The sequence below is a fragment of the Sus scrofa genome, chromosome 1 (assembly GCF_054392235.1).
Source record: "Sus scrofa isolate SSC_HxYL_T2T_F1_AM1 chromosome 1, Sscrofa_HxYL_maternal_Yorkshire_Landrace_v2.0, whole genome shotgun sequence".
NCBI lineage: Eukaryota > Metazoa > Chordata > Mammalia > Artiodactyla > Suidae > Sus > Sus scrofa.
In genome coordinates, this window is record NC_139383.1 from 273,135,337 (window position 1) to 273,163,290 (window position 27,954).

The following is a 27,954-nucleotide window of genomic DNA, read 5'->3' on the forward strand; positions in this document are numbered from 1 at the left end:
GGGTTTTCCAAACTGTGTTTTGAACATAGAAAGTACACTGATGTCAAGAAACACACACAAAAAAACTTAAACTAAACTATTTTCAAAGATAAACATATCTAAATCATTGTACGACAGAATGGAAGGGGGGGATGAAATGGGGTCAGAGATGCAGAACACAACAACTAATAAAGAGAGGGGCCCTTCTGGGGTATGACAATGTATACTGTGAGCTGAGGCTTATGAGCAACTTGGAGCAGGGCTACGGGGTGGGGTGGGGGCGGGGTGGGGGGCAAGGACACCTCGCACCAGGCAAAGAGCCACTCCACTCCCTTCCTGGAGGGCTTTGGTTTGAACAAATGGTTCTGCTGCTGAAAGAAAATCTGGCAACCAGCAGAAGGATGCACCCTGTCACTCCCCAGATTACGTGATGGCTCTGCAACCCAACAAGGCCATTGTAAGACCCAGTCTTGTGCCAAGGCTTGAGCCCTCTCTCCCTGCCCCTTCCCTTCGTCATATCAAATTCTCCCCCATCTTCCAATCAGGCTCCTCTGTGCCTCCCTCCCAGACCCCCAACATCTCCTCTTTTGAACCTAATTTCGTGAACTTCTCATCCAAGGATATAGCTCAGATGCCCCACTCTATGCCAACAGCACACGGGCGGGATCTGCCTGTTTACAGCATTTGCCTGGCTGAGAGCTCTGCAAGGGCCCTCACTGAGCCTGCGGAACCAGCACGGGGCCCAGCAGAGCACAAGGTCAGGAGCCGGACAGAGGACAGCAGCCAGCCTGAGGGCCCTCAAAGCTTAGATTAGAGGAGAAACCCACCGTCCTGCCTTTACAATGCTTAGTTTCCTAGCTGGGAACCAGAACCAGTTTTCCACGAAGAGGGTTCACTGTCTAGCGGCCCAGATACTCTGGGGGCCAGGCCCGAGCCTGAGCCCTTAACCAGAGCAGAAGAAAGAAATGGAATCCCATCATGCTCTGGATGTAAGTGCCAGCACTTCTACTTGCATTAACTTTATTTATTACACAAATAAGACATTTACAAAGCACAACATGAAAGGTATGTAACAAAACAGACATTGGTTTTACAAAAAAGTGCTTACAATTTTTTTTCCATGTGGATGTGTTTCCCCCCTTTTGTTTCGTATTTAAATAAATAGTCTTGATGGCCTGTACGTTCCCAGGCTGCTCTAACAGGCTAGTGGAGACATGTCTGAACTGCAACATGCTACAACCATGTGATCCACGTAAGGAACAGACCCTGTGGGGGAGGCTCAAGGCAGAGTGGGTACTGGGTGACCCAGGGCAGGGCTCAGCCACCCACTCACCACATGACTGTGCTTGGGACTGTGATCATTGGGAGCAAAAAAAATCAAAGGAAACATGAGAGCTCTCCAAACATCAGCAATCAGACCCAAGCTGCTCCTGTTAGCATAAGCACCAAGCACTGGGCCAGGCACACATTATTCGCAGGGTGGGTGAATTTTGAACCAAGCTGCTCTGATCACATTCTGAATGGGTGCCTTCTCTTTGCCCTGAGTCAGCTGGAACCATCTTCGAAAGGGAAAAGAAGCAGGTTCCCTTTGGGGGTTGCATCCACGCCCAGCCCTCCTCCAGGTCCCATAGTGAGAATGGCATATAGGTTTTCATTTTAAGTGCCAAATTCAAGCATTTGGATTCTGAAACCTTATCCAGACTCAGTGAGATAGAGAGTGCTACAATCGATTAGCGATGTCTGCCAGGGGTGAAAACAGGGACAGCCGATACCTTTGTACCATGAACTTGCTTTCCCTGCTCTAGAGTCTCCTTCCAAAAGCAACATATCAGGTTAACCAAAGCAGGAAGAAGACCTTGGGCTGAAACATGCTTACTAGCAGCCTCTAGCGGGAAATGCATCAGGACACCAAGTATTTCTATAATTAGAGGATAAGCTTGGGACAGATGGGCGTCCCCTGAAAACATAAATCATGGCTGCGTGGAGCCCAAGACCTTTAGTCTGGGGTGGAGGAGCTATAGCAGGACAGGATGGATGAGAGCACAGCTGTGTCTGGCCTGCGTTCTCAGGGGTAGGTGGGGCTGGCTCTGGGCAGGGTTGATGGGGAAGCCCAGAAGCAACAGCCAGAATCCTGGGCTTGGCACACTGACCTAGGCAGTGGGCCCCCTCTATCTACTCAGAGGTGGGTCCAGAATGACCACTCTGCCATTTCCCCGGTCTCTGTTCTCCAGTTCCCCATAAGAGGCCCAAGCATCCCCATCAGGAGTCAACGAGTAGCCAACAGGGGTCCCCAGTTCAAACCTGTCCAAACATTGAGAAATGTCACCTCACAGATCAAAGACCACCTCTACTATGTCTCCTGCACAGATGCTGGATAACTAGGTGGGGGCAGAGCCCCCAACACATACCCCGAGTTTCCTCTTTCCCCTCCTTAAAATGGCTAGTGTCTCTCTCAGCCCAAGGTGCCACATCCTTCTCCTGGGTCTCCAAACCAATGGGGGTCTTTGTCCCCTCCCAGGCTCTGCTTACCCCCTCTGCCTCTTGGTCTAGGCAGGCCTCCATCTCTGCCCTATTGGGCCTCTCAGGGTTGGTCAGTGTCTTTTCTCTCTCTGAATTAACTTGACATAACCAGACAGATGGAAATGATAAAATTAGAACATAGCTTTCCTTTGGGGACATCCCACAAACACTGTAGAGTTTTCCAGACAAAAGCAACAGAATGGATAACATTGGGGTTGTCAGCTATTCAGAATTCAGAGATGGTTCCAAGGAAGGAGTAAATAAAGGCCAACATGGGAGGAAAGAAAACCTGTAAATTGGAAGGCTGTTGGCGTCACGCAATTCAATTCGGCCTTTTGCTATTGTGATCAGCTTAAGCTGAGGATGACTCCTGTCTAAATGGGAAAAACAAGGCTGTTGTTTTCACCCTGACTCCAAATTTCAGGGAGCTCTGCCTTCCGGGAGAAGGACTCCGCGGTGCTCCTGGCAGGTTCTGGTTCTCTGCAGGAGAGGGGAAGGCCAGGCCTGGGGGCCTAGCTGGTGGCGGGCAGGACGTCGGAGGAGGGGTGGACGTGGAGCGGGTGGATCCCTGGCAGCGGCTCGAACTCCGGGTTTCAGCGGCTGAGGGGCAGCTGTGGGGCGCCCATGGACAGATGCGGAAGCGCTGGCAGCGTTAGTACTGAAAAAGGATGACCTGCAAGAGGAGGGGTGGGGGGTAGCTGAGCTAGAGCCTGCCCTATCCGGCAGCCTCCCCCCCAACAAGAGGTCCTCCAAGGTATGGAGAAGGAGGGTGGCCCAGGGTCCACGTCTGGGTTCAAATCCTGGCTCAGTCACTTACTTGCTGCAGGACCCTGGGCAACTCACTCCACCTCTCTGAGCCTGCTTCCTCATCTGTAAAACGGGAATGATGAACTCTCTCTCTCAGAAGGGGGAGGATTCGGTGAGACTCAAGAGCAGCAACAAATGTCTCCTGGACGCTGGACCCGGCACTGGGTAAAGTGCCTGACATGCATGACGTCATAGAACCCTTGCCTCAGCCCCACCGGGGTATCCCAGCAGCATCTCTGTTTTACAAGGAAGGCACCGGGAGGCTGCGATCACCCAGCCAGGAAGGGGAGGACCCAGTGCTGCCACCCAGGCCTGGCTCCAGAGCAAGCTCCCTTCATTACACCCACGGTCTCCACCTCTCCAGGCCCCTCTGACAGTTCTCACTGGTGCTTACTAAGCACCAGGCCACGAGCCCAGTACTTCATGTGGCCCAGAAAGAACTTTGAGAGGCAGGTGGCTGGCAGTGGGTGGAGAGGAACCAACTGCCTCCTTCCCTCACAACTTCCCACCTAAAGTGCCTGGCTGACCTCTCACTGCTGCCAACACAGCCAGTCCCCTGAAGTTCAGGTCAAGGATTATTGGCTGTCTGGCAAATTAAATGTGCCTTTTTTTTTTTTTAATTGTATTTTTAGGGCTGCACTCGCGGTATATGGAGGTTCCCAGGCTAGGGGTCCAATTGGAGCTATAGCCACTGGCCTAAGCCACAGCCACATCAATGTGGGATCCAAGCCGCATCTGCAACCTACACCACAGCTCATGGCAACACCGGATCCTTAAGCCACTGAGTGAAGCCAGGGATCAAGCCCGCATCCTCATGGATGCTAGTTGGATTCGCCACTGAGCCACAATAGGAACTCCAGTAAGATGTGCCTTTTGGCAGTAGTGTCAGGAGGAGGTTTCAAGTGGTCCAGGGACATCAAGTGGGCATGGCCTAGGGCTGTTCCAGTTTCTGATCAGGAAAGTTACTTGCCCGGGTAGGTTACCACGAGGAGGAGATGGAGGGAAGTCACAGTGATGACCTCCTTGAGAGTAATGGTCACGATAACCAACATCTATGAGCGCTCTCTGTGCACCAGGCACTATGTTAGGCTCTTTACACGCGTTATGGCATTTGCTCTCAGCAACAGCTTTACATGGTGGGAACGATTATTAGCCCCATTTTGTGGACGAAGGAACTGAGGCTCAGGGAAGCGCACTGTGTTCCCAGGTCTCAAAGTGAGCAGGTGGCAGAACTGGGGTTGGGTCTGCCTGACTCCAGAGCTCACATCACACTGCCGCCCCCACACACACCCCAACCCGGGGCCGTGCTCTTCTCTGGGCTCCCAGATGCCTGGCTTTGGGCTCTTCCTAAGAGAAGCTCTCTCAAGAGGGATGACTCTGAAAGGCCCTCCCCGTCCATGAGCCTCAGTCTCTCCATCTGATCCATGACAGCTGGGCTCTGGTTTCTAAGGGCCTTCCAAGCACTAAACTGTGGGATGAGGGGCCATGACCAGGAAGAGATGTGGTTCTGGAAACTCACAGGCATATGTGGCCCAGTGATAATTTGGTAAAGGCAGAGGGTGCTACCCTGGATGCTCAGCGCCCCATTCCCTTGGCCAGGCCAGCGCTGGTCTTGATGAGTGGGTTCAGAGGGCTGCCCTGGGGGGCACTGAGTCTCCCCACAGCTAGGCCGGCTCAGGCCTGGAGGGACTTGGGAAGAAAGCCTGTGTGATTCTGCACAGACTGACCACACACAGCCCGCCAGGCCCCCATGGGTTTGGCAAGATGTGGACAGAAACAGTCCTTGGGAGCTGGCAGGAAGGTCTGACAGGGAGAGGATGGAAGATCCCGAACAAGGGGGAGGCATTTTTCTGCAGAGCTGCTGGACGTGAAGTTGGGGACATGGCCCAGCCAGAGAGAACTCTGGCTCAGCAGCCAAACCCAGGGGCCAGAAACCATCACAGCCAAAGCTGCCAGACCCAAGACTAGCTCAACCTTCAGGCTGAACCAGACAGAGCCACAAGCTTAACTGAGAAACCAGGAGACAAGGGCTCGTCTCACAGCACTGAGCCCAGCCCCAATCCCTTGCAAGGCTCCGCTCTGTCCTCCAGATAATGCCCGGGCCCTGTGCTTGAAAGCCCTTTATTATGTGACCACCCCCACCCCCATCAGCTTCCCCCATTTCCCTGGGCCTCGGCCATGCTAAACCCCGGAGGATCCCTCAAATCCAGGTTCCTCCAGCCTCTGTGCCTTGGCACATGCTCTTCTCTCTTAAAACTGGTCACTCCCTCTCTGGGTCCTCAAAGGCCATGTGCATCCCTCACCTCAAATTCCATGTCACCTTGGGGTGTCACTGCCCACCTCCTGCTCTAAGCCACCAACCCCCTGAGGACAGGGATCGTGCCAGCTCATGTCTGCAGTCCCCCTCGCCAGCTCTGAGGCTCGCAGTCCTACGATTGAGGCCAGCTGTACCCATGCTCACTGTGTGACCCTGGGCAAGCTACTGCTCTAGCTGAGCCCCAGTTTCTGCAGGTATGAACTGGAGTCAATCACAGTCATCCTCCCAGAGAGGCTGGGAAGGGCAAGGTCAAAGAAGAGCACTATGCAAACTGTAAAGTGCAGCACAGAAGGAAGTGATTCCTGAATGAGGCAGTCTTCAAAGTCTAACAGACATGCTGCATCCCTGGACAAGTCAGGTCACCTCTCTGAGCCTCTGTCTCCTTATCTTTACCAGGAGGACACCAGCCTCATATCCACAGGGTGACTGGGAAGCATCAGGTAACATGTGTATGTAAAGTGCTTCTACCAAGCAGCCCTTCCTGTGAGTGACAATCTCCAAGGGGACGTTCCTGGGGCGAGCTCAGTACCACTCGGGTCAGCTCAGTACCACTCGGGTTCAATATGTATTACCATTTACTTATAAACCTACCCATCCAATTAGGCTGTCTGTAACCCCCACAACCACCTCCCTCCCTCCATGGTGCCCAGCCCAGATCCCTGCGTACATAGCGGGTGCTCCATCAGGAGGGAGAGTAAGAGCTGCTGTCCTGGAGGAACAACCCACCCCTGGCTGCCCACCAGAATCACCTGGGCTGGGTATTATACCTTCAGCGCCCTGGACCCCGCCCCCGAACTCCCCATCAGCTCTCCAGGGATGGGGCTGAGGAATCTGCATCTTCAGAAGCTGCCCAGATGATTCTGACGTGCAACACGGTGTTGCTCAGCTCAAAGGCCTGGCCTCTCTCCCTGGCCCAGCACATCCACTGACTCCCAGCTCCCTGCCTCTCTAAGGACCACTAAGTGATGCTTCTGAAGGAGGCCTCCAGGGCCCACCACAGTCCACACTCCTCCACCTGACAGCCCGAGGCCCCTGCCCTTCACTGTTCTTCCTCCCAAGCCTGTGTGCCAGCAGCCATGGATTGCTCCAGGTTGCCTGAGAGCCGTGGCGGCTCATCCCTTCCCTGTGGAACTCTGATTCAGCCTTCAGGCCTGGCTCAGACGTGCCTTCCTCCGGGAAGTCCTCCTGCATCTCTCCTGAGCTGTACCTACCCAATCCCGCAGCTCCCTTGGGCCCCACATCACAGTCTGAGCACGCTGTGTCGTAACTGGTGGCTTCCTCAAGGGCAGGGTCTATGCTTTCCTCATCTCTGTGCTCCTAGCAATGGACTTGGGGCTCCTGGGCACAGTTAGTACATAGCAAGAGTTGGCTGAATAAATGAACAAGTGAATGAATAAAGACACAGGTTCTCGTTCAGGCTCTGTGACCTTGAGCCACCTGGGCATCAATTTCCCCATTTCTATAATGAGAGGGTGTCTTAAAGCAGTTGCTTTCAAGGCTCTCTGAGAGGTGCCTCGGAGTTGAGAGGGAAGTAGGGCCCTACTCCCTCTGCAGTTTCACCCAGAGTTCTGCCCACTTTCAGCTCTGTGGGTTATGGCAAAAAGTAAACACTTGGGTTCCTGGGTTTAAAAACAAAGCTTTGAAGCCACTGGATTGGGTGACATCTAAGCAACTTCTGGATGTTCAGTCCTAATGCTTGAGCCAACCAGAGACCAGGTTCCACAAAGGAGGACTTGCCAGTTGACCAAGGTCACTGGCTGAGCTGCTGCCCTCCCCCCCCCGGGGGGGGCTGCCCCCCATTTGGAACATTCACTCCCAATAGACAGGAATATACAGGAGGCAGTAGGAGAAACCAGTGAGATGGTGAGAGGCAGGGCGATGTGTGATATAAGCCCTCCTTGGAACCGCAATGTTTGAGCAAACTAAATTCACCAGTCTGAAAAAGAGATGGCCAGCTATCGACAGAGGGGGCTGCAAGGAGGCTGGCCATGCACTTGGAACACGCTGGCACCTGCTCAAGGGACTTCTGCGGGCCACAGTGGGGGCCTGACTGTGCTGGGCAGAGGGTCTGCCACAAAGCGGCATGATGGTGCCTGCTCAGCGATGAGAACCCTGCTAGAAATTCATTCCCGGCAGAGCGGCTCTGACCCACCAGACCCAACCGGGCTCCATTTACCTTCTCACCCCGGTTGGAGAGTGGCCCATCCATATCGGCTTTGAGGTGGACGGGGGGCGCGGTGTAAGGCAGCCGGCAGTGCACCTGCCCGCACTGTACCTGACCTGTGGATGAGAGGATGCCTTGGAGCCCATCCCCCAGCTTCCATGCAGGATCCCACCAGTCCTGCGCTTGGCAGGCTGGAGCCCTGGGGCCAGTTTCACCTCTGCTACTTAGCAACTGGGGGGCCCTGGGCAGTATTTCAATAAGGCTGGTTGCAATGCTCTACCATCTTTACAATCTAGGAAGTGCTATATGATCACTGCTCGGCTCATTGAAATGAATATATTTAAACACCTCCTACACACAAGGCTGTACCCCACCCATTAGGACCCTCCCTGGGGGCACTGGACCATCTTATCTCCCAGGTATCACCAAGGCTTTTCTTCCATACTTCCTAGAGGGCTCTGCGCTCATATGTCACCTTATGATGTTCTCCTTGGTCCACACTATTTGTAATGGCAACCCAACACCAATAGCCATCCCCACCCTCCATCCTTCTCAGCCTTAATTTTTCCTCCTTAGCACTTACCATCATCTGATGCATATTTTTATTGTTTATTTGATATTATCTGTCTTTGCCAGATAGAACGCAAACTCCAATGAGGGCAGGGATTTTTGTCTTTCCTAGATTCTAGATCTTTGAGGACTTCCAGGACCTCGAATGAGGCATGGCATCTAGTAGGTACCCTTTAAATATCTGTTGAATGAATCTCTGTGGCCTATTCCAACACCTAAGACTGTGAGGGGAAGTCCATCCTAGGTCAGACCCAAATCTTTCATGCTTTAGCCTCTTTACCACTACAGTAGAGGAGTCTATGGCCTTGCTCTTCTCTGCGCCTCATCCTCTTTGGTCACAAGGGAAAGAGCCCTGTACACAGACTTACAATTTTTTCCCTTTTTTTTTTTTTTTTTTTTTTTTTTTTGTCTTTTTAGGGCAGCACCTGTGGAATATGTAAGTTCTCAGGCTAGGGGTCGAATCAGAGCTTCAGCTGCCAGCCTGCACCACAGCCACAGTAATGCAGGATCCAAGCCACATCTATGACCCATGACACAGCTTGCAGCAACGCTGGACCCTTAACCCACTGAGAGAGGCCAGAACCTGTATCCTCATGGATACTTGTCAAGTTCTTAAGCCACTGAGCCACAATAGGAACTCCCAGACTTACATTTGATGTATAACTTAGGACAAAGCAATGTGCCAAGACACTGTGCCTTTTTGAACCACAGTTCCCTTGTTTATAAAATAAAGTGGTTGTGTAAAATGAGGGATTCTTTTTGTTTGCTTGTTTGTTTTTTTTCTTGTCATGGCTGTACCTGTGGCACATGGAAGTTCCCTGGCTGGGGGTCAAAACATAGCTGCAGCTGCCTGCCTATGCCACAGCCATAGTAACACCAGATTCAACCTATGCTGCAGCTTGAGCAATGCCAAATCCTTAACCCACTGAGCAAGGCCAGGGATTGAACCTGCATCCTCATAGACACTATGCTGTGTTCTTAACCTGCTGAGCCACAATGGGAACTCCAAGATGAGCTATTCTTAACCTGGGGTATTCTAGGGGGTCCATGAACACCCTGAGATCACATGGAAAACTATGTGTGTATGTGCTTATTTCTGGGGTCTAGTTCCAAAGCTTTTGTATCAGATTCCAAGCTTGAAGGCTCCAGGAAACACAGGAGTCTGTAAATTTAGTGAACTGCAAAGAAAACTGCTAAGGTGACCTTCAGTCTTGCAACAAGAGGCAACAGGGCCGAGTACCCTTGACACCTCCTGTGCCAGGCTAGGTTCACCTGGAGGGGAAGAGGAAAGGGCACCTCGGCCCCTTCTCTAGGTGTCCAAGACAGTTCTAGGCTTGGCCAACAAAGCGTGTGGGCAGAATCTTGGCACGGCTCTGGAGGCCGCACCCACAGTCCCCACTGGGGTCACCAAGATCCATTACCAACTCCACAGCAAGTGCTGGCTGGGGCCTAGAAAGCCCTTGGTTCTTGCCGCCTTTAACAGATGAACTAGATTGTCAATGAGCTCTCTGCAGCCTGAACATGTCATTGTTTAGAAAAGAAAGGGGGTGGGGAGTCCCTCCTATTGAGCAGACGGTTCAGAAATGGAACAGAACAAAGAGACATGGTTTCCAACTGGCAGCCTAGTGGGGTAGGCAGGACTCTGCACAGCCAGCTCTGCCAACCAGAACCACCGCCACCAACACAAGAGCAGCTAATACTTATCCAGCACTTACTAAATGCTGAAGACATTAAGTCAATTATCTCATTTGATGCTCACAAAACTGCTTTGAGATAGGTATTCTCTTTCTTTTCAAAAAGAGATTGGATACACATTGTACTCATTTTCATAGATGAAGAAACTGGTATTCAGGGATGCTATGACGCTTGCCCCATGTCACACAGCTAGTAAGTGGCAGGGACAGGATTTGAAGCCTCACAGTCTGACATTAAAGCCCACTTGATCATTAAGGAATCCTGACTCCCACCAACTTACTGTGGGTCCTTGGTTTCCTCATCTGTAACTTATTAGTTAATGATCTCTGATGTTTAGACACATGTGTGAGGACAGTGCCTAGCACATGGCAGTGACTCAGGACACAGCTGGGCTCTATCTGACCGCCCTTCCCTTTTACTTGGAGCCAGAGAAAGGAGGGTTTGAGTTTGTGGGTATGTTGTCACCACTTCTATATTTCTGGTTACACCCAGTTCTGAGGAAACAATCAATAGAAACAACCTCAAAGAGAAAGAAAATCTGTGATAAGCACCTGCTCGGTAGCAGATTCACTGAATGTTCATCTCCCAGAAATGCACAGGGCTTCTCTCTCTCTCTCCCCCCAGGTTCCTGCTCCAAGATCACTCCACCACAACCTGCCACCCCACCTTCCCACCTCTCAGTCCCCACTGACATGCCTGCCCTGCCCCCTTTATTAGCTTACTGTCTCTCCCACATCTCCCATCCTGCAAAGGGAGCCGCAGAAGCAGCTGTTGTGTTTCTGTTGTATTTCTGTTGTGCTTCTGTTTGTATGCTAGTGCTTAGGGCACAGAGGACACTCAGAAAGTCTTTGCTGAATAAATGAGTGGATCCTCACAACCCTGTCAGGTAGACATTCTCAATGTCCCAGTTTACAGATGAGGAAACAGATTTAAGAAGGTCAGGTGATTTGCCCACAGCCTCACAGCCTAGGGTACTCCTGCCACGCTGGCTTTCTTCTGCAACTCCAAATGCACCCATGCCACCATGCCTTCTGCCTACATCCGGTTCCTCTGTTGCCTGCGCTATTTCCGCCACTCCTGTGTCTCACTAATTCCTACCCATCCTTCCGGTCTCAGCCTGCTGAAAAGCGACATCTCCAGACACTCCCGGCCCCATCCTTACTATAGGAATAACCACAATGAAAACCAAACGCTCATCTATCTGGTATTGTTCCGTGTAGTCTCTCCCTCCAGAACTCAGGCCCCAGAGGGCAGGTACTTTACCCATCTTGCTCTCTCCCTAGTCCCCGGGCCCTGGCACAAGAGTGAGCGCTGGTAAAGTATTTTTCGAATGGCTGAATGGCTTGCCTCTACTAAGGGTCCAGCTCCACCGAGGCAGAGCCGGGAAACTGCACTCCTCTCCCCAGCCACTAGGTCCGAGGGACGGCGGAACCCTCATCGTTACGCATGAGGCTCAGCGAGGCCTCCCCACACCTCCGCCTCCCAGGAACGCTCCTCCCCGCCCCCCCTCTCCCACAGGCCGGGCGGCCAGGGTGTCGCGGTCACTTACTCTCAATGTAGCCGTGCAGGGTGACCATGCGAGCCCGCTCGGGACTGCTGAACGGGGAGTAGTGGATGTCGTCGGACAGGGTAGAGGGGAGGCGGGACGGCGGCGCCCCGGAGGGCGGCACGGGATGCTGTGGCGTGTGCTTTTTATGACGCGCCCGGCAGTTTTGAAACCACACCTGGAACGACAGCCTCAGCAGCCTCAGCCTCGCGGAAAGGGGCCAGACGCGCCGCCGGGGGAGCCCAAGCCGAGCTGCTGGCCGCAGTCTGAGGAAGAGCGGGCACGTGCGCCCCAGACCCGCGGCGCCGCAGCCCAGCTACGCGCTCGAGGGCCCGCCCCCCCGGTCCCTAGACCCCGCCCCAGACCCGAAGGCCCCGCCCATCCTGGCCCCACCTGGATGACCCTTCGGCTGAGGCCCGTCATGTCCGCAAGCTTCTGCAGCGTCTGCGCGTCGGGGTTGTTGTCCTGCGCGAACTGCGCCTGCATAACCTGACAGGCGCCGCGGGGCGGTGAGGCACGAGCCCGCAAAGGTCGCCAAGGCCTCGGCCCAATCAGAGGCTCCGACCCGGAGGCAACGCCCCAGACAGCTGCAGCCCCTCCCCGCCACCCGCGGGTCCCGGCGGAGGGGCGGGGCCAGGAGGCCCTCTCAGCCACGCCCACTCCGAGGCCCCGCCCACACCGGCAGTCGCGGCCCGCCAGAGTACCTGCAACTGTTCGGCGGTGAAGGACGTCCGCGCGCGCTTGGCTGGCTTGGGCTGACTGTCCTGTTCCGAGGGCACTGCCCCCTCCAGCGTGAGGCCGTTCCCTGGGGGCGACAGAAGTGGCTGACCACGCGTCCCCATCTCTTCTAGTGGCAGCCTGGAAAGGACGGGGGTGGGGGGAGCTGGTCCCTGGAAGTGTCAGGAGCGGAGTTGGTTGGGCGCGGGGATCCCAGGGTCCTAGTCCCTGAGCTCAGTCTTTGGGGAAGGGGTTTCCATTTCTGAGCGTCTGCTCATTACCAGACACTTCTCTTTCCGTGTGCCCTTTATGTCTTACAGCCCTGAGGACGGCACTATCCTCGTGTTAGAGCTGAAGAAACTGAGGCTCAGGGAGAAGAAAGTCCCTGCCCTGGACTTTTCAGACTAGTATTCTGACAGCTGGCTGACTAGCGCCCCAAATTGGGCTCCCTCCTTGATAAACTGGAGAAACCTAAGGATAGTGGAGATGGGAAGCAGGCAGGTTGCAGAACTGTGATCCTAATTTTTGTAAAAACGGATGGAAGCAAAAAGTTTGGAAGGATATACATCAAAGTGTTAGCAGAGGAGAATGCAATTGTGGAGACTCTACTTTCAATGTTTCTGCAACTTCTGAGGCTTTCACAACAATCATACATCATTCCAATCATATGTCATCACCTTATTTCTCTAAGGTTTAATTTTGTTAACTGGAGTATCTGTTATTCTCTTTCCACTTATATTACTTTTATGATCACACTAGATACATTCCCATTTTATTTTTAATACCTCATTTTTCTGAATACAAAGGTAATACATGCTCCTTATTAAGAACTCAGAAAATTCAGATAAGCACAAAGAAGAAAATTAAAATCTTCAGGAATTCCACCACAGTTCATATTTTTTTTTAATTAGGAAAAACACTATGTTGAAAGAAAGAACAAAACAAACACTCCAACATACATACATAGAACAAAAAGCTGGGAAGATGTACACTAAAATGTGAGGGGTGGTGGCATGTGGAGTGATCTTTATTTTCCTCTTTTTGCTTAACTACCTTCTCTAAAATTTCTATGATGGATATGTGTGTGTGTTTAAAAAGTAAAGCAGTAGCCAAAACGGAGGGCTGGGCAGTAAAGGAGATCTGAGGCCTTAAGCGTTCAAGATTCCCTGTGTGATAGGAGTCTGAAGCCAAGCCTGTGAGAGCCAGAGTGTAGCCAGCAAGGTTGTGACTAGGGGTGGTTGTGACTGGTCCAGGTATGGAAGGAGCCTGATGGAGTCCCCAATGGGTCACAGTGTGGGGGCAACTCTGGCTCCTGGGCTTCCATCCAGCTCCATTACTGACTTGCCCAGTTACTTGCAGGTAAATTCATAGCACCCCAGTTTCACTTGTTCCCCACCTAGACCCACTTAGCCCTGATCCTAGCAGGAGAAAATAATGGCCCTGCTGTAGTCATGGCACTAGGATGGGGCAGACCTGTTATGGTTCAGCCTCTATAATCCCTGGAAGATCAGTCCCTGGGCCTGAGTTTCTTGGGAAATCATAGTATCCAAGCCATAAGAGATTTAGGGATCTTTCTAGCCTAACATCCATCTTTCAACTAGGGAGACTGAGGCCTAGAGATGAAAGGAAAATTCCTACGTCCGCATAACATGCCAGAAGCAAAACTGAAGCTGCCCTATTATGAGAATCATCTCTAGGTTCACGGAGTGCCTCTTGGCTTTACCACATGTCAGCTCAGCTGCCTTTGAGGTATCCTGTCATTAATCCCGTTTTACAGATTCAGAAACATAATTTGCAAGCAAGGGCAGTGACTTTCAATCAAATGGTAGAGCCAGAAGTGCAAGGTCCGTGCGCAGCCCCACCCGCACGCTACCTCCAGGTGATAAAGGGGGCGGCTGGCGCTAGAGAAATGTGGGCAGTCCCTGAGGTGCTGGGGTGGGGTGGGATCAAAGAGGGCTGGGGGCCGAGGTGGGGCCAGTTACTGGGCGGGGCGGGTTGGGTACCGTTCTCGGCGGCCCTCTTGAGGTTTTCAATCATGGTGTCGTAGTGGATGCGGCACAGCACCTTCTCCTCGACCAAGCCAAACTCCTCGCCGGTGGATAGCTGGCGCTTGCACGAGAAGCAGGCGAAACAGGCCAAGTGGTAGGCGTTGCCTCGTGCCCGCCGAACCCAGTCGCTGGCGTAGATCTGTCGGCCACACCTTGCGCACTTGGTCCCAAACCGGCTGCGGGACATGGAGCAGGGAAAAGGGTGCCAGGCTCAGACAGGCTATCCAAACCCCAGTGGCCCCAGGGCGCCCAGGTTCCTGAGGGCCTTCACTCATGCATTTCCCTTTGTCTGGATTCATCACCCACTGCAGCCAAGCCCCACCTAGAAGGTGAGCTGGTGGGTGGTTTTTATTTTCTTCTTGGTGCTTTTCTGAGTTTTCCAAATTTCCTACAATGATCAGTTACATTTGTATATAGAATTAATCTGCTCATTAAAATATATCATAAGGAGTTCCTGTCATGGCTCAGCAGAAACGAATCCGACTAAGAACCATGAAGTTGCAGGTTCGATCCCTGGCCTCACTCAGTGGGTTAAGGATCCAGAGTTGCCATGAGCTGTAGTGTAGGTCGCAGATGCAGCTCAGAGCTGATGTTGCTGTGGCTGTGGTGTATGCCGGCAGCTATAGCTCCGATTCGACCCTTAGCCTGGGAACCTCCATATGCCATGGGTGTGCCCTAAAAAGAAAAAAAAAAAATATATATATATATATATCATAAGAGTTATGGGAAATACAATAATAGTAATAATATGGGTAAATTTGAGAGCAATTACCACTTGCCTGGCAAGATTCTAAGTGTTTTATGTTGATTATCCCAATTAGTCTTCATTTCGCAAATGAGGAAAATGGGGACCAGAGAGGTAAAGTAACTTGCACAAGGTCACACAGCTTACAAGGATAGAACTCTAGCCAGTCTGACTCCAGAGATGAATAAACTATAACCCAGCTGTAGAGAAGCTCAGAATTATTTAGCAGCATAGACAGTTAGGCACTTACTGGCTTTGTGACCATGGGCACATTGTTTAACCCCTCTGAGTTCTCATTTTCCTCACCCTGAGCAGAACTAGGTGACAACAGCAATGACTACTGCTATTTGTTGAGCACTTTGTAGTCTATTAAGCAACCAGGTAGTCCCAGATTCTGGAGCCCTGTGACATTCTAATGAGACAAAAAAGCCCAGATCAAATGCCCCACTCTCTCTTAAGCCTTCCTTGGTTCTGCCTCTCCCCTCACCCTTTGTGGTGTGGCTCTTTGGGTGTGGCTGCCTCCACCACCAGACTGGGAGCCTCTCCAGGAAGCAGCAGAGTCTGGTTTGCTCTGTCCCAGCAGTCAACCTAAAGCCAATCCCCAGAGAACCAGGGAAAGTTTGTTCTTTAAGTGGATGACTCACCCTGTGGCCCTGTCCCAATCCCCTGAGCCTCAGTTTCCCTCTGGTGCACACTCTGTTTCAGCAAGTGGTACCCGTGCTCATCCAGCCTCTCGAGCTTGGAAACCTAAATCACACACTCCTCCCTCTCCTCAACCCACATCCAACCAACTGTCAGGCACTGCTGGTGTCCTTTCCTAAGTATCTCTGGGACCCATCTCCTCTCTATGGCCACCCTCCCCTAAGCCAATCTCCCATCATGGGCCCCTCACTGCCAGTGTCCATGCCTAGCTCCCTGTTTAGCATCATCCCTGCCCACTCATCCTCCACCATGACTACAATGAAGTTTCCAGCATGGACACTTTATCCTATCCTCTGCCCTGCTTAAAATCTTCTGGTGACTCCACTCTCTACTCAGGATCTGGTCCAAGATCTTTGGAGTTTACAAAGCCCAGCAGACCCACATCCTCTCTGGCTCACCTCCTCCCTAACCTTCCTCAAGATCCCTCAGCCTCACACAAGCATGAGTCCTGGTCAGTCGCAGTGGAAGGTCGGTCCCAGATCTTACGGCTCCTCGGAAGCACTTCCCACCCCAGGTCCTTGCACAGCCTGTTCCCTTTTCCCACACCCCCCCACCCCAACTCCTTCTCAGCACCCATTGCACCAATTGGTAAATGTCAGGTTTTTTGGTTCTCCTCTCCACCCCTGGCATTCCTGGGACAGGATCTAGAAGATTTGCCTCTGTGTCCCCAGAGACACGCTCCCCACCCCATCCCCCAAGGAGCACCCACAAACACCTCAGTCTGTGGAGGAACCAGCCCAGCCAAAGTGCTCTGGTTACAGCTTCGCCTGCCTTGGCAAATGAAAGCAACTGCCAGTTGAATAAACGGTCTCGGTCTCGGGTTGAACTGAATGCGGGAGCACGGAGGCCTCTGCCTGCGCCGGCTCTCAGACATACCCCCAATGCCGCTGTCGGCCAAGGAGCTGCAAGGAGACCCTGTCCGCCGCCGCGCGGTTTGTTCAGGCCGCTCCACGCGCCTTTGCCGGGTCAACTGCCCGCCCCCTCAACTGAAGAGGTGTCCGACCCTTGCAATTCCTCTTCCGCCGCTCAGCCGCGGTCTCTGTTCCTAATCCCTTAGTAAAAAGGGGAGGAAACCGCTTCTCCCACCCCAGCCTACTCCCGCTGAGGGGCAGACCCCGGGTTGCGCTTCCTGGATCGGATTGGGAGAATTTCCTGACCCCCTGAAAGGAGAAAAAAGGGCCAGCCAAGTGCAGAGCCCTCGCTGTGGTCCAGGGGTTCTGGACGCAACTCTTGCACTGCACCAACTGGCCGCAACCACGTAAGTGGGTACTCTGGCGCCCATTTTGCACACGTGGAATCAGAGATTCGGAACGGACAAGCGACTTGCCCAGGACCACACAGTATGGAGCAGGGGTTGAGGTCCCTTCCGAAGTGCAAAAGCACTCTAGAACTTGCAGAGGCAGCCGCACAGGAGATGCGTAAATGCGTAGAGTTGAATCCCCCGGGTGCATGAATAGTAAAGGGGCCTGGTCTGACAGAGTTGCGTCCCCACTCCGGGCTTTCGGTCCTGAAAACTCCTGCTTTCAGGGCCCGGGGCCCCTGCAGACTCCGGTTAGCGGGGAGTGTGTCCCCAGAGAGCTGGAAGAGCTGGAGAGGGGAAGGTCCCCGCCTTCAGAGGCAGGCGAGAGCGGCAGCGTCTCCAGCCCGTGGTCTCCGTGTTCCGGATCTGTGCGCTGCGCCAGAGTGTTAGGTTCCCGGGATTCTCGCTATTGGCTCTGTGTGATTCCTCGTTCTCCTCCAGGACTCATCCAAGACTCCCCATACATCCCTGATCTTCTCGCTCTGGGAGTCCACGGCGCCCGGGCGCGTTCTTTGCTGCTCACGGTGATTTCATCCCACTATTCTAAGGCGAGAGCAACTTTCTCACCCTCCATGTGTCACCCCAAATGCCAAGAGCTGTCCCCTGCTCTAGGATCTCCCCGCGCTCGCCCAGTCAACGAAAGCATCCTCGTGTCGGATCCTTGGAGGGGGCTGGGGGCCATTAGGCAGTTTCGGATGCGTTGTGGGCTGCTTCTGGCAAGTGTCCCCCACCCGGGGACGGGGTCAATGGCACAAACAAGGGGCACGAGGAGGCTTACGGATCGAGGCTCTGACAAACCGACAGACTCCTTCCCAGGCGGGCTGCGAGGCCCGAGCCTCCGGATTCCGGAAGCAGCGAAATCGGCGGCGGAGACAACGAAACTTCAAGAAAGGGGTGTTCGGGAGCTGCGAAGGGAGCGCCAAAGGGATTAGGGGGCGCGGCCACCCCCCGTCGCCCCGAGCCTTGTGCGCGCCCCTCCCTGGGTCCCCGCGCGCGCCACAGGGCAAAGGCGCAAAGCACATAGGCGCTTTGGGGTTGGAAAGGGGTTGGACCAAGGCTACGCATCCTAGCAACTGGTGAAAAGAGTAGAGTGGGCGACGCGCACCACCTTGCCCTCTCTCCCGGTAGTAGAGAACGGAGACCTCCGGCTGGCTGTGCGGAGGGATCTGTGCGCCCGTTGCTCAAGTCAGGCTAGCTCTGTCGGCCTCCTGGGTACCGAATAGGAGTTTGGCGATTATTTGTTGAATGAATGAGCCTCAGCGAAAGAGCCCATCCGAGTTTCACTACAACCTCTGACCCCATTACTAAGCTACCCCTTTTCCGAAAAGCTAGCTCAGAGCGGGAAGGCCAACGTTAGTTAAGAAGCTGGTGAACCAAAGCGCTGGCACTCAAACCAGTGTTCACTTGTTTTGTGTTCAGGATGTTTGAGAGCCTTGGAGAGAGTCTAAGAAGCTAACAAGGGGGATCAGAGGTGGAGCCGTTCCTATTTCTTCTGCTCCTTTCTTCTGTGCAAACCCTCAGGAGAAGCCTCAAACAACTGAACCGGCAATTAAGAGGTTAAAACGGTCTGCTCCTCGGAGGTCCCAGCCCGAGGCCCCTCCCTGAACTCACTCTCAGCTCCCCCAACATCTGTCCGGCAACAGCTGGCGTCTGCTGGGCCGCTCTAGGCCATGGTGGGGGGCCTTTCCCAGCTCTAAGCCTCCCAGGAGACCCTCCATCCAGGGTAGGGGGTGGTTCTCCCGCTGGAGTCCTGGGTCCTAGCTTGGGTTCAAGGCAGAAGGAGGGAGAGAAGACTCTGGGCTTGCCCTAAGTCACATGGACCAAGCAGGGGACAGGACCGCCAGTAGGCAGCTACCCCCCCCACACACACACACCTGGATCGGCCCCCAGGCACTCCCTGAACCCCACCCCGCATAAATGCCAGTCGATATCATTAACCCTTTACTCCCCACTTCCATGGTCAGGAGGGAAGAGGGCCTGGGGACCCTGGTGGCCTGATCCTGGCAAAGTTGCTCCAGCCACTGGGCCTCTGAGGAACTCCCTCCTGCCCTAGGACTTCCAAGGCCCACCCAGGGACAGTCACACTCTGAGCAGAGTGGATGCTCCCTGCGTGAAGCCAACCAGACCAGGCGGGGCTGGCAGGGAGGTATTGGCCATTCCACAGGCCTCACCTTGTGGGCTGGGGGGCTGATATGTCTCACCTATAGAATAAGTGTATTGAATATTGAGACACTGGGATGGTGAGTCAGGCAGCCATGGGGCTGACCCAAGTTCTGCCACTTATTAGCTATGTGACCTCAGCACTCAGGGCCTCAGTTTCCTCTCCTATAATGTAGGGATTAAGACGGTATCCTACTCTCAGGGTGGATCTGAGGATTCAGTGAGATAAAGCCATGAGATGTAAAGGGTTAACACAGTTTCTGGCTTAGCGAAGGGCCCAGTACAGTCTCCTGAAAGTGTCCTCATCCCTGTGGGACTCTGGGCGCAGGACTTTCCACTCTATCCACTTTCCACTCTCTCGGGACACCATCTCCTCCACTCTGTAATAGGCCTGAAGCTTCAGAAGGTGGGGGACCCAGAAGGGCATTGTAGATCAGTCCAAGTCCACCTTTGGGGGGCAGCAACCACAGGCTGGTGGGCGGGAGGAAGCTGTCCCGGCAGTGGAGGCGTGAATGCCCCAGAAAGAAACACTATTCCCCACCCCTCTCCCAGGACTTTTTTCACTTCTTGGAAGAAAAGAGAAAGAAAAACTGTCCTAGCCTGCAGAAAAATGAAGAAATTAAAAGCAATACATATTGTCCTGATGGTAATTTTTTTTTCTGCTAGGACTCAGGGAGTGAGAAGAGGTGGAAATCTGGCTGAACCCACAAGAGACAGTGAGGTCCTTGTTTGGGTGGAGAGCTGGAGAAACTGAGGCAGAGAGGTCCAGCGACCTCACTGAGGGCACACAGCCAGAGGAAGACCAATCCCTTCCAACGGTGCAAAGCCTGGACCTCCAGATTCCCTACCAACCACCCCCCACCCCAGGCTCTGCAGCCTCTTGCCCTGATGATCTTGGAATGTCTTGTTAACTTCTAGCTTCCTGAGCCCCCAAAGCTGCCGGTTCTACCAAAGGAAACTGAAGAGGGGGGTGTGTACAGGCCTGTGTCAAGGAGGGGCAAGATGGGAAGTAGAACCCAGAAGAAACCCTTCCCTGGGGGATAAGACCAGAAGCCAGAGGACCTGGGAGCCATCAATGCCCCCTCCAAGGAGACTTGGCCACTTCCTCCCTCCCTGCATCCTGTTCAGAGATCTTGGCCTCTCTTTGGGGTGAGTGCTCCAGTTCATTTCCCATCAGACCCTTGACCTTGGGCTTCAGGAAACAGTGGGCTAGAGAATCTCAGTGCAGGGCCCCTCCCCTGAGCCCCAGCTCCAGTGAGGGGCTCTGCCTCCAGGGCCACCATTCCTGCTCTCTCCAGGAAGAGAGCCTGGGCTGCCACTCAGAGCAGACAATAGTCCCTGCCTGGCGCTCTGCCTGCTCTTCTCTCTCCCTTTTGGGGGGTTTTATTATTTTTGTTACAGGTGGGGCTGCCAGGGCTGAGTTATGCCTTCAGGGAGACCTGGCTGGGAGAGAAGTGATCAGAAGAGCCACAATTCTTCCCTAATCCAGAGAATGTGAGCTTTTCATTCCCTCCATTTTCCTAACTAAAAAAATCTGTTTTAGTTCTACTTTGGGGGCTCTTGTCACTGGAAAAGGATTAGCGCTCAGAACGTGCAGCCCCGAAAATGGCCCAGCCCCATCCCTTCTTCCTCAAACTGCCTGGGGAAATGCCACCAGGGGACTGTGCCTGGAATCCACCATCAGTGATGCCCACAGCACCTACAACTTAGGGAGCCTCTACTGAGCCTGCCTCTCTTCACTGGCCTCCTTGGCAGCTCAGGGAGGTAACGCTGGTAGGAGGACATGGAGGGCTGAGAGATGCCATGATATGCCCAAGGTTACCCAGTGATTCAGGGTTAGGCTGATGGAGCCCAGTCGCTGCCATGGGAAAGGGGACTCCACAGCCAGTGGAGGTGCTGAACGGTGGTTTTGAATAATCCTTGAAGGTCTAGTAAAGCACATCTACCAGAGAGGCTGGGCAGGAGCTGGGGCTGGAGAAGCAGGAAAAACATGTGGGCAATTGGCTCACAGGACTGCCAGGTCCATCATCATCAGGAGAGCCAGGACCGAGGTTCAAGCCTGCCTCACTCTGCAGGAAGAGGCCTGCTGCGTTCCCCCAGCTAGAGCCCCTGTCCCTGGCTAACTGATGAACTAAGGTGACCTGAAAGGGCAGGTGGCTTTTTTTTTTTTTTTTTTTTTTTTAACCAACTGGAGTCAGGCATAGAGATGGGACCTGGCTAGACAGGGACCCTAAGCTCCATTTTCTTCCCAGGCCTGCAAAGGGTCAGATGTGGAGGGAAACACATTTCACTCTGGTTATACATCATGCAATGATAATCCCACCCTCACATACACACACCCCACAGCCACAAGTCCACATTCACATCACACCTTTGAGCCCTCAGGGCCAGTGAAGGTCATAACCAGAAATGGGGTGTGCAGCGGGCTGGGGAATGACACCTCATCCTCTCACCTCACCTCCAGATCCCAGTCCAGATGGGATATCTTACTGACCACCTCTCACAAAACACCTCCATACAAGGTCCCAGTGTTGGCACAGACACACACTCTCAACACTCACACAGGGACTAAAAAACAAATGCTTGTTGTAAAGGAACAAGCACGCTGCCCACACACCCTTCATCCTGCTCATGGACACATTCGCCCAGTGCAATTGCACAGATCTGAGCAAGAAAAACACACAAGCATCCTTGCCTGCTGGTATCCACCTGGTAGAGCCACCCCTCCCCATGCACACCCTTGCTGCTGCACTTCCATTCAGGCCCATAAGCCAGGAAGAGACCACTTCTCTAACCAGGTCTCCTAAGGTTTTTCTCAGAGTACCCCAGGCTCAAATGCTGCAAGCTTCCCCCTAGAGTCAAGGTCCTCTCTTTCCCAGTTCCCAGAGAATCAGTGGCTGGGGTGGTGTGGGGTGGGGGGGCAGTATTACTTTCCACAGCATTCGCCTGACCGCCTGACACTGGGCATCTTTCTGGGGCTGGGGTCCAGAGGCAAGAATGGAAAGGATGTCTGCGGATGGAGAGTGGAGGTTGTAGGGAAATAGCTTTCTCTACTTCCTGAAAAAGCTCCTGGGAACAGGAATCCCTCCCAGGAACCAATCCCGCGCACTCTTTCCGGACTCCGTAGGCCGGTGACCAGGCTTTGGGCCTGCTTTACGCTTCCCGCCGGAATCAGGCGGGCAGCTGCTGCTCCTCTGACCTCGCAATGACCTCGACCCCATGACCGGGTCAGGCCGGAGCCGCGTGCCGAGGCGCGCGCAAGCGGCGGAGATGTGGCGGGAGGATGAGCCGAGCTACTGTGGTCGAGAACGGCCCGGGATGCAGCGCCATGGCACGGAGAGCGCAGCCCCAGGTGATCCTACGCGGGGCGGGGGAGCAGCAGCGTCCGACTCCCCTTTCCCGTCCCGGCGGCCCAAAGTCAGAGCCTAGACCCGGGAGAGGCTGAAGCTGGGGCCAGAAACGACGACGGAGCTGGGACTGGAACAGGCGTCTGGGACCCAGGCAGGACCCCAGACTTGAAATGCCACACTCCCGACGCCGGGGGCTGAGTTGAGGCGCAGCCGGAAACCGAGGTCTGAGGTTAGATCGAGGCGTTTGAACGTGGGTTCCGATCCGAGACTGATGCGAGGCTAGTACTTGGGGTTGGACCAGCTTCAAACCCGGCCGGGATCACACCCCAGCTCAGGGTCCTGCCCGGGAGAGACGCGGGCTTGGCTGGAGTAGGAATAGGGTTGGAACCCAGAGCCGTAGCGAATCGGAGATGCAGCCAGATCGTGGCTGGGATAAGAGCGGGCCGGCCAGAGAACATCAGAGATCCTCCGAAACGATGGAGGTCGGAACTGGAGCCTGAGACTCAGGACCCGAGACCGAGCCAGAGATGCTACCAAGATCTAGTGGGCCACAGCAACAGGAGGCAGATCACCGGCCCGGACCAGTTCCGGCACCAGCGCGCGACCTGGAGCTCCTGGTTGGTGGCGCTGAGAGCCGGTGGGCTGGGCCCTCCTGGCTTCCAGGAGTGCATAGGGACCGGCGGGCTCGGGCGCCAGAGACCACACGCCGCAAGGGCGACCTCCGCGCGCGCTGGGGGCCTGCCTGCAGCGACATCGCTGGCCCAGCGGCCGCAGCCTACCTGAAGTAGTCCATCTTGCAGAAGATTTCCTTGTTCTTGATGTAGCAGCTGTTCTGCTGCCTCAGCGACGTGCGACACACGGAGCACTCGAGGCACCGCACGTGCCAGATGAGGTTGTTGACCTGGGGAGGGGGTGGAGGTGGGGGGCAGCTCAGCGGGGGCCTCTTTTCAAGCCTCCCCAGCCCCATCGGTAGACAGCCGATGGAGGTCTGGAGGTGAAAGGTGCACCTTTCTTGTGCAACACTGAGGCTCAAGGAGGTAGAAATAAACTCTGCCCATTTTTCAGACGGGAATCCGGGGGCGCAGAGCGTCGCTAAGATTTGCCCAAAGACGTGCAGTCAAGCAAGCTGCGGCTAAGCCAGGATTCGAAAATTTAGTGGACCTGGCGCCGGCCCGCTTCCCTGCAGTCCTCTGGGTTGCAACCCACACCCCGCCAACACACACACGCAACACCCCGCCCCCGTCTCACCTTGAGCAGATACCGGTCCAGGATCTCGAGGCCGCAGCTGGAGCAGATGTTCTTGCCCGCGGACGGCACGGAGGAGGCGGCAGAAGGCGGTGAACAGACAGATGGCGTGCTGGGCGTACAGGGAGAGGCCCGACCCTCGTCCTTGTCCAGAGCGCCTGCCAGGGCCTCAGCGTCAGATTGAGCCTGCAGTGGGGAAGATGGAGAGAGCCGCGCTCTGAACTGAGGGCTGAGCCGGATGCCCGGCTTTGCCGCTGTCTCGGAGACAAATCTGGGGCTCCAGCGAACTAACTGACAACGAAATCCTCCCAAAACGACAAGCCACGGGCTACAGAACAGGAATCAAAGGGCTTACTGGAGAGGAAAGAACGGCTCCAACTTTTAGCACGCACGTCCTAGGTACAAGGTGCGGTCAAAGCTCACATTCCCGGCCAGAAAACCGAGGCTCGGAAAGGGGCGGCGCCCTCTGGGAGTCCCCCAGCGCAAGGGCAGCTGTTCGGGGCCGGAAAGCCGGGTCAGCTCCCCAGGGCCCGGCCGCCGGGGGACCGGGGGCCGAAGGTAGGGCCAAACGAACTCACCATGGCGGGCGGCGCGGTCCCTTCAAGGCAGCGAGTGGTCGCTTTGCAGCCGGACCCTGGCTGGGCCATCACCTGGGGGAGGGGGGAGGGAACGCAGGCGGCCGAGGCTGCAGAACTGGCTCCGCGCAGCCTGAGCCCAGCGCCTCCCCGCGCCTGTTATATAAACCGGCGCGGAACAATGAGTCCTAACTTTGTAGTGGGCATTTAAAGCCCTTCCCCACAAAAGCGGTGTCTCTCTAATGAAGCAATTTGAATTTGGATTGGATTTTTTCCCTCTCTCTCCCCCTCTCCCTGCACTTAACCCGTGGCTCTTGAAGTAATCGCTTAGTTCCCTTGCAATCCAAGCCTCTGAGGGGGAAAAAAAACACGCGCACACACACAAACTACCTGCAATTAGAAATTGTCGTGAATGCCCAAGATAAGAGGTAGCCAGAGTGTCAATTCCAACTGTCAATCAGTGAGATCCATCAGGCCGCCCAAAGAATTGCAAATTTGATTTTTTAATGGTAGTAATTAAAAATCGAATTTTTTCTCCCTCCACCCACCCCCCTTCCTCGCTCCCTTCTCCTCTCGACACAAAATGCAAAAAGGAGAAAAGAGAGAAAGAAAGAAAATAAAAAAGAGATGGGGGGTGGCTTTTGAGGAAAATTAAACCCAGAGCGCTGAGAGCGTGAGCCCGTCCGCCCCGCGCGAGGGGCGAAATTGATGCGGAGATATATTGACGCGGATTCAGGCGCCTTTCGAGGGCCAGTCCGAGAGAAACCCAGAGCCAAAACGGGGGCTAGATCAGGGGCAAAACGGGACCAAAAGAGAAAACGGAAGCGTCCAAGGAGAGGAAAAAGCACCCTCCAACCCCTCAGAGCGCCCGGGACAAGCCCAGCACCGCGATTCTCAGCGTTGCGCCGGTACAACCCCCGGAGGATCGGCGCTATCAGCGCCTATTCAGACGGACAATACCCGCCTCGCCTCCTCTTGATTCGCCTGTGTCTTTGCTAAATCGCTTTTTGAGAAATTCCTCCAACATTTGCATAATGTGTTCCCGCTTTCCGCGACCACCCCCCCGCCCCGCGCTCGCGCGCGCTCACACATTCACAGACACATACTCCCAGGCTCACCCCCGCACCCCTCCTCCCTGCGGCCGCCGCCACCCGGCCGGGCCCGGCTGGGTCTCGGTCCCTGCCGACCCCTGGCCCGGGAGGCTCACCCACTCTCTCGTTCACTCACCTGCTCGGTGGTGGGGCCGCCCTCGGCCGGCAGCCGGCAGCCCTCGGGCAGCGCCGGGGCGGCGTTCTCATGCTTCCAGTACATGGGCCGGGGAGCGGCGGGCTCAGCCGGCGCGCAGCACGAAGAGCCGCGCGGAGGGGGACCACGGCCGCAGTGGGAGCAAAAGCTGAAGCAGGAGCAGCAGGAGAGCCGAGGTGCCGGCCCCGCCGCCCCGGGCCCGGCCCCAGCCCCTGCCCCCGGCCCGCGCGCAGCCCTGGCCTCCCTGGCTGCCGCCGCAGCTGCCTCGGAAGAAGGTCCCGACAAACTTGGAGAGGCCCCCGCCCCCTCCTTCTCCTCCTCCTCTCGCTCCTCGTAGTCCTCCTCCTCCTCTCCCTCCTCCTCGTCCTCCTCCCCCTCCAGCTGCGGTGGCGGCCGCCCTGCCGCTGGAGCCCCGCTCGGTTCAAGATGAGTCATGCGTGACCAATCCCCTCCCCGCGGAGGGAGAGCGAGACACACACAGCGAGCCAGCGACCCAGAGACACATACACACAGACATATAGACACACAGAAATTCAGAGCTGCTGACAGACTCAGAGACACTCTGACATACAAAGGCACAGGCAGGCACACACTGCACACAGCTCACTACGGCCCCTCCCTCGAGGGGCACCCACAGCCCTCCAGCACAGCTCCACTTTCAGATACCAGAGGGACCCATGGTCACATCTTGGGCTGAGATAGGTCTTATATAAAGTAAAACACTTTATACTTTGTTAATGCAATTCCTTGCCTGGTACGATTGTGTACATCCTGATGCAAATGATTACCTGTTTGCCTCATTTACACCGAGCACAAGGCATTCATACATTCTCACACACCTGCACAGCTGCCTCTGCTCCGTAACAACCAAAGAGCACACACCAAGGACTTGGGCTATATCCTATTCTCAGTGGGATTGGGCCAGGTGGGGAAAGGGGAATTCTGGGGTGGGGGATGCTTCCTTGACTTCCCCAGGGAGGGAGTGCCTGGGACACCCGCCTTCTTTTGAGAATTTGCTGAGCCATCCAGTCTAACACCTATCACCTTCTCCAGGGCTTTATCAATAGAGGTGGGGAAGGCAGGGAGGCCCAGGCATTTAGATAGGAGACACAGCCCCCAGCCCCTCAGACACAAAAGCCTCAAACTCAAAGATAGAGCCTTACACAGTTCACATACAACACATAAACACAAGTGGACACATGTCCTTAGTGCCCTTCTTTGCACACAGAGCTGAGACGTATAAATACATAGCATCTTCTAAAAACAAATACACACATTTTCTACAAAACAAAAAACAAAACAGAATTAGATCTGGCTCTAGAGACAACACACGTCTAACCTCCACACAGTCGCACATACCATCACCTCCCTAATTGCCCTCATTTACGACTGTAAACACCCCCCCCACCAGAATAACTGTTCTTATGTGTGTATCCACAGTTAGGAGAGCACAGATTCCTAGGGAGTTGCAAACCAGTGCAAAACCTCATACTACTCTACTCAGAGACCCACAGATATACACAGTGTATCCCTACAGATGGTGAAATAACCATTTAGAGTCTGAAAGAGCGTACTCGCCTCTGCAGACACCGGATTCCAGGAGTCATGGTCATGTACACACACAGGCACATCCTACCAGATCCAGGCAGATTAGGGTATCTGCCCACCAGCGTAATACAAAAGACTCACACCTACATCCTCAAAGTACAGAGAAATAGCCCAAGCCAATGGCATCTCCCACCCTCTGCATTCTAGCCATTTGTTTCTCTCAGACACAGATGCTCAAAGTGAAAACTTTCTCTGTAAACCATGGTCTTTTCTACTAAAAGCATAACTGCAATATGAAAGCTGGTGAGGTGTGTTCATATGCACCCTCAAAAATTCGCAGGACTATGGACATCAATCTCCTCAAATATCTTTTTTGTACATCCTAAACCCAGCTGCTTCTCCTCGATATTTTATCCACAGCAGCCTCAGCACTTTGTGATCATGATTTCATTTTCCTTTCACAATAACCCCGTGAGAGAGTCTCTCTCTCTCTTTTTCTTTTTGTCTTCTTGTCTTTTCTAGGGCCACACCCGTGGCATGTGGAGGTTCCCAGGCTAGGGGTCGAATCAGAGCTGTTGCTGCCAGCCTACGCCAGAGCCACAGCAATGGGGGATCCGAGCCAAGTCTGCGACCTACACCACAGCTCACAGCAATGTCAGATCCTTAACCCACTGAGCGAGGCCAGGGATCAAACCCAAAACCTCATGGTTCCTTGTTGGAG

At 54.3% G+C, this 27,954-nt stretch overlaps 1 protein-coding gene across 19 annotated transcripts; it reads right to left on the minus strand.

Moving 5' to 3' along the window:
* Positions 1 to 969: 969 nt before the first annotated feature.
* Positions 970 to 25,963, minus strand: LHX6 (LIM homeobox 6). 19 transcript variants are annotated; one of them, XM_084994832.1, is made up of 11 exons: positions 25,885 to 25,963; positions 25,668 to 25,769; positions 24,444 to 24,515; positions 23,869 to 24,051; positions 23,400 to 23,521; positions 14,319 to 14,539; positions 12,303 to 12,403; positions 11,992 to 12,087; positions 11,602 to 11,776; positions 7,800 to 7,903; positions 970 to 3,172 (listed from the first exon to the last, which is right to left on the minus strand). In XM_084994832.1, the coding sequence occupies exons 2-11, from the start codon at positions 25,749 to 25,751 to the stop codon at positions 3,152 to 3,154; spliced, it is 1,179 nt and encodes a 392-aa protein (XP_084850958.1). In that variant the 5' UTR covers positions 25,752 to 25,769; positions 25,885 to 25,963; the 3' UTR covers positions 970 to 3,151. The 19 variants fall into 19 exon arrangements, 13 of the variants coding, with proteins under 13 accessions (XP_084850958.1, XP_084850969.1, XP_084850965.1 ...); XR_014826617.1 differs by having other exon boundaries at positions 12,303 to 12,456; positions 25,668 to 25,963; XR_014826600.1 differs by having other exon boundaries at positions 12,303 to 12,456; positions 24,444 to 24,596; positions 25,668 to 25,963.
* Between the last annotated feature and the right edge of the window lie 1,991 nt (positions 25,964 to 27,954).

Excerpts from the sequence above, each read along its gene's own strand:
- LHX6 (XM_084994801.1), bottom strand. The coding sequence starts at position 25,751 with ATGTACTGGAAGCATGAGAACGCCGCCCCGGCGCTGCCCGAGGGCTGC. Across the intron at positions 24,597-25,667 it reads GCGGCCCCACCACCGAGCAG|GCGCGGGGAGGCGCTGGGCT; the intron begins GTGAGTGAACGA and ends TTTATATAACAG. Across the intron at positions 3,173-7,799 it reads TCTCCAACCGGGGTGAGAAG|GTCATCCTTTTTCAGTACTA; the intron begins GTAAATGGAGCC and ends CTCCTCTTGCAG.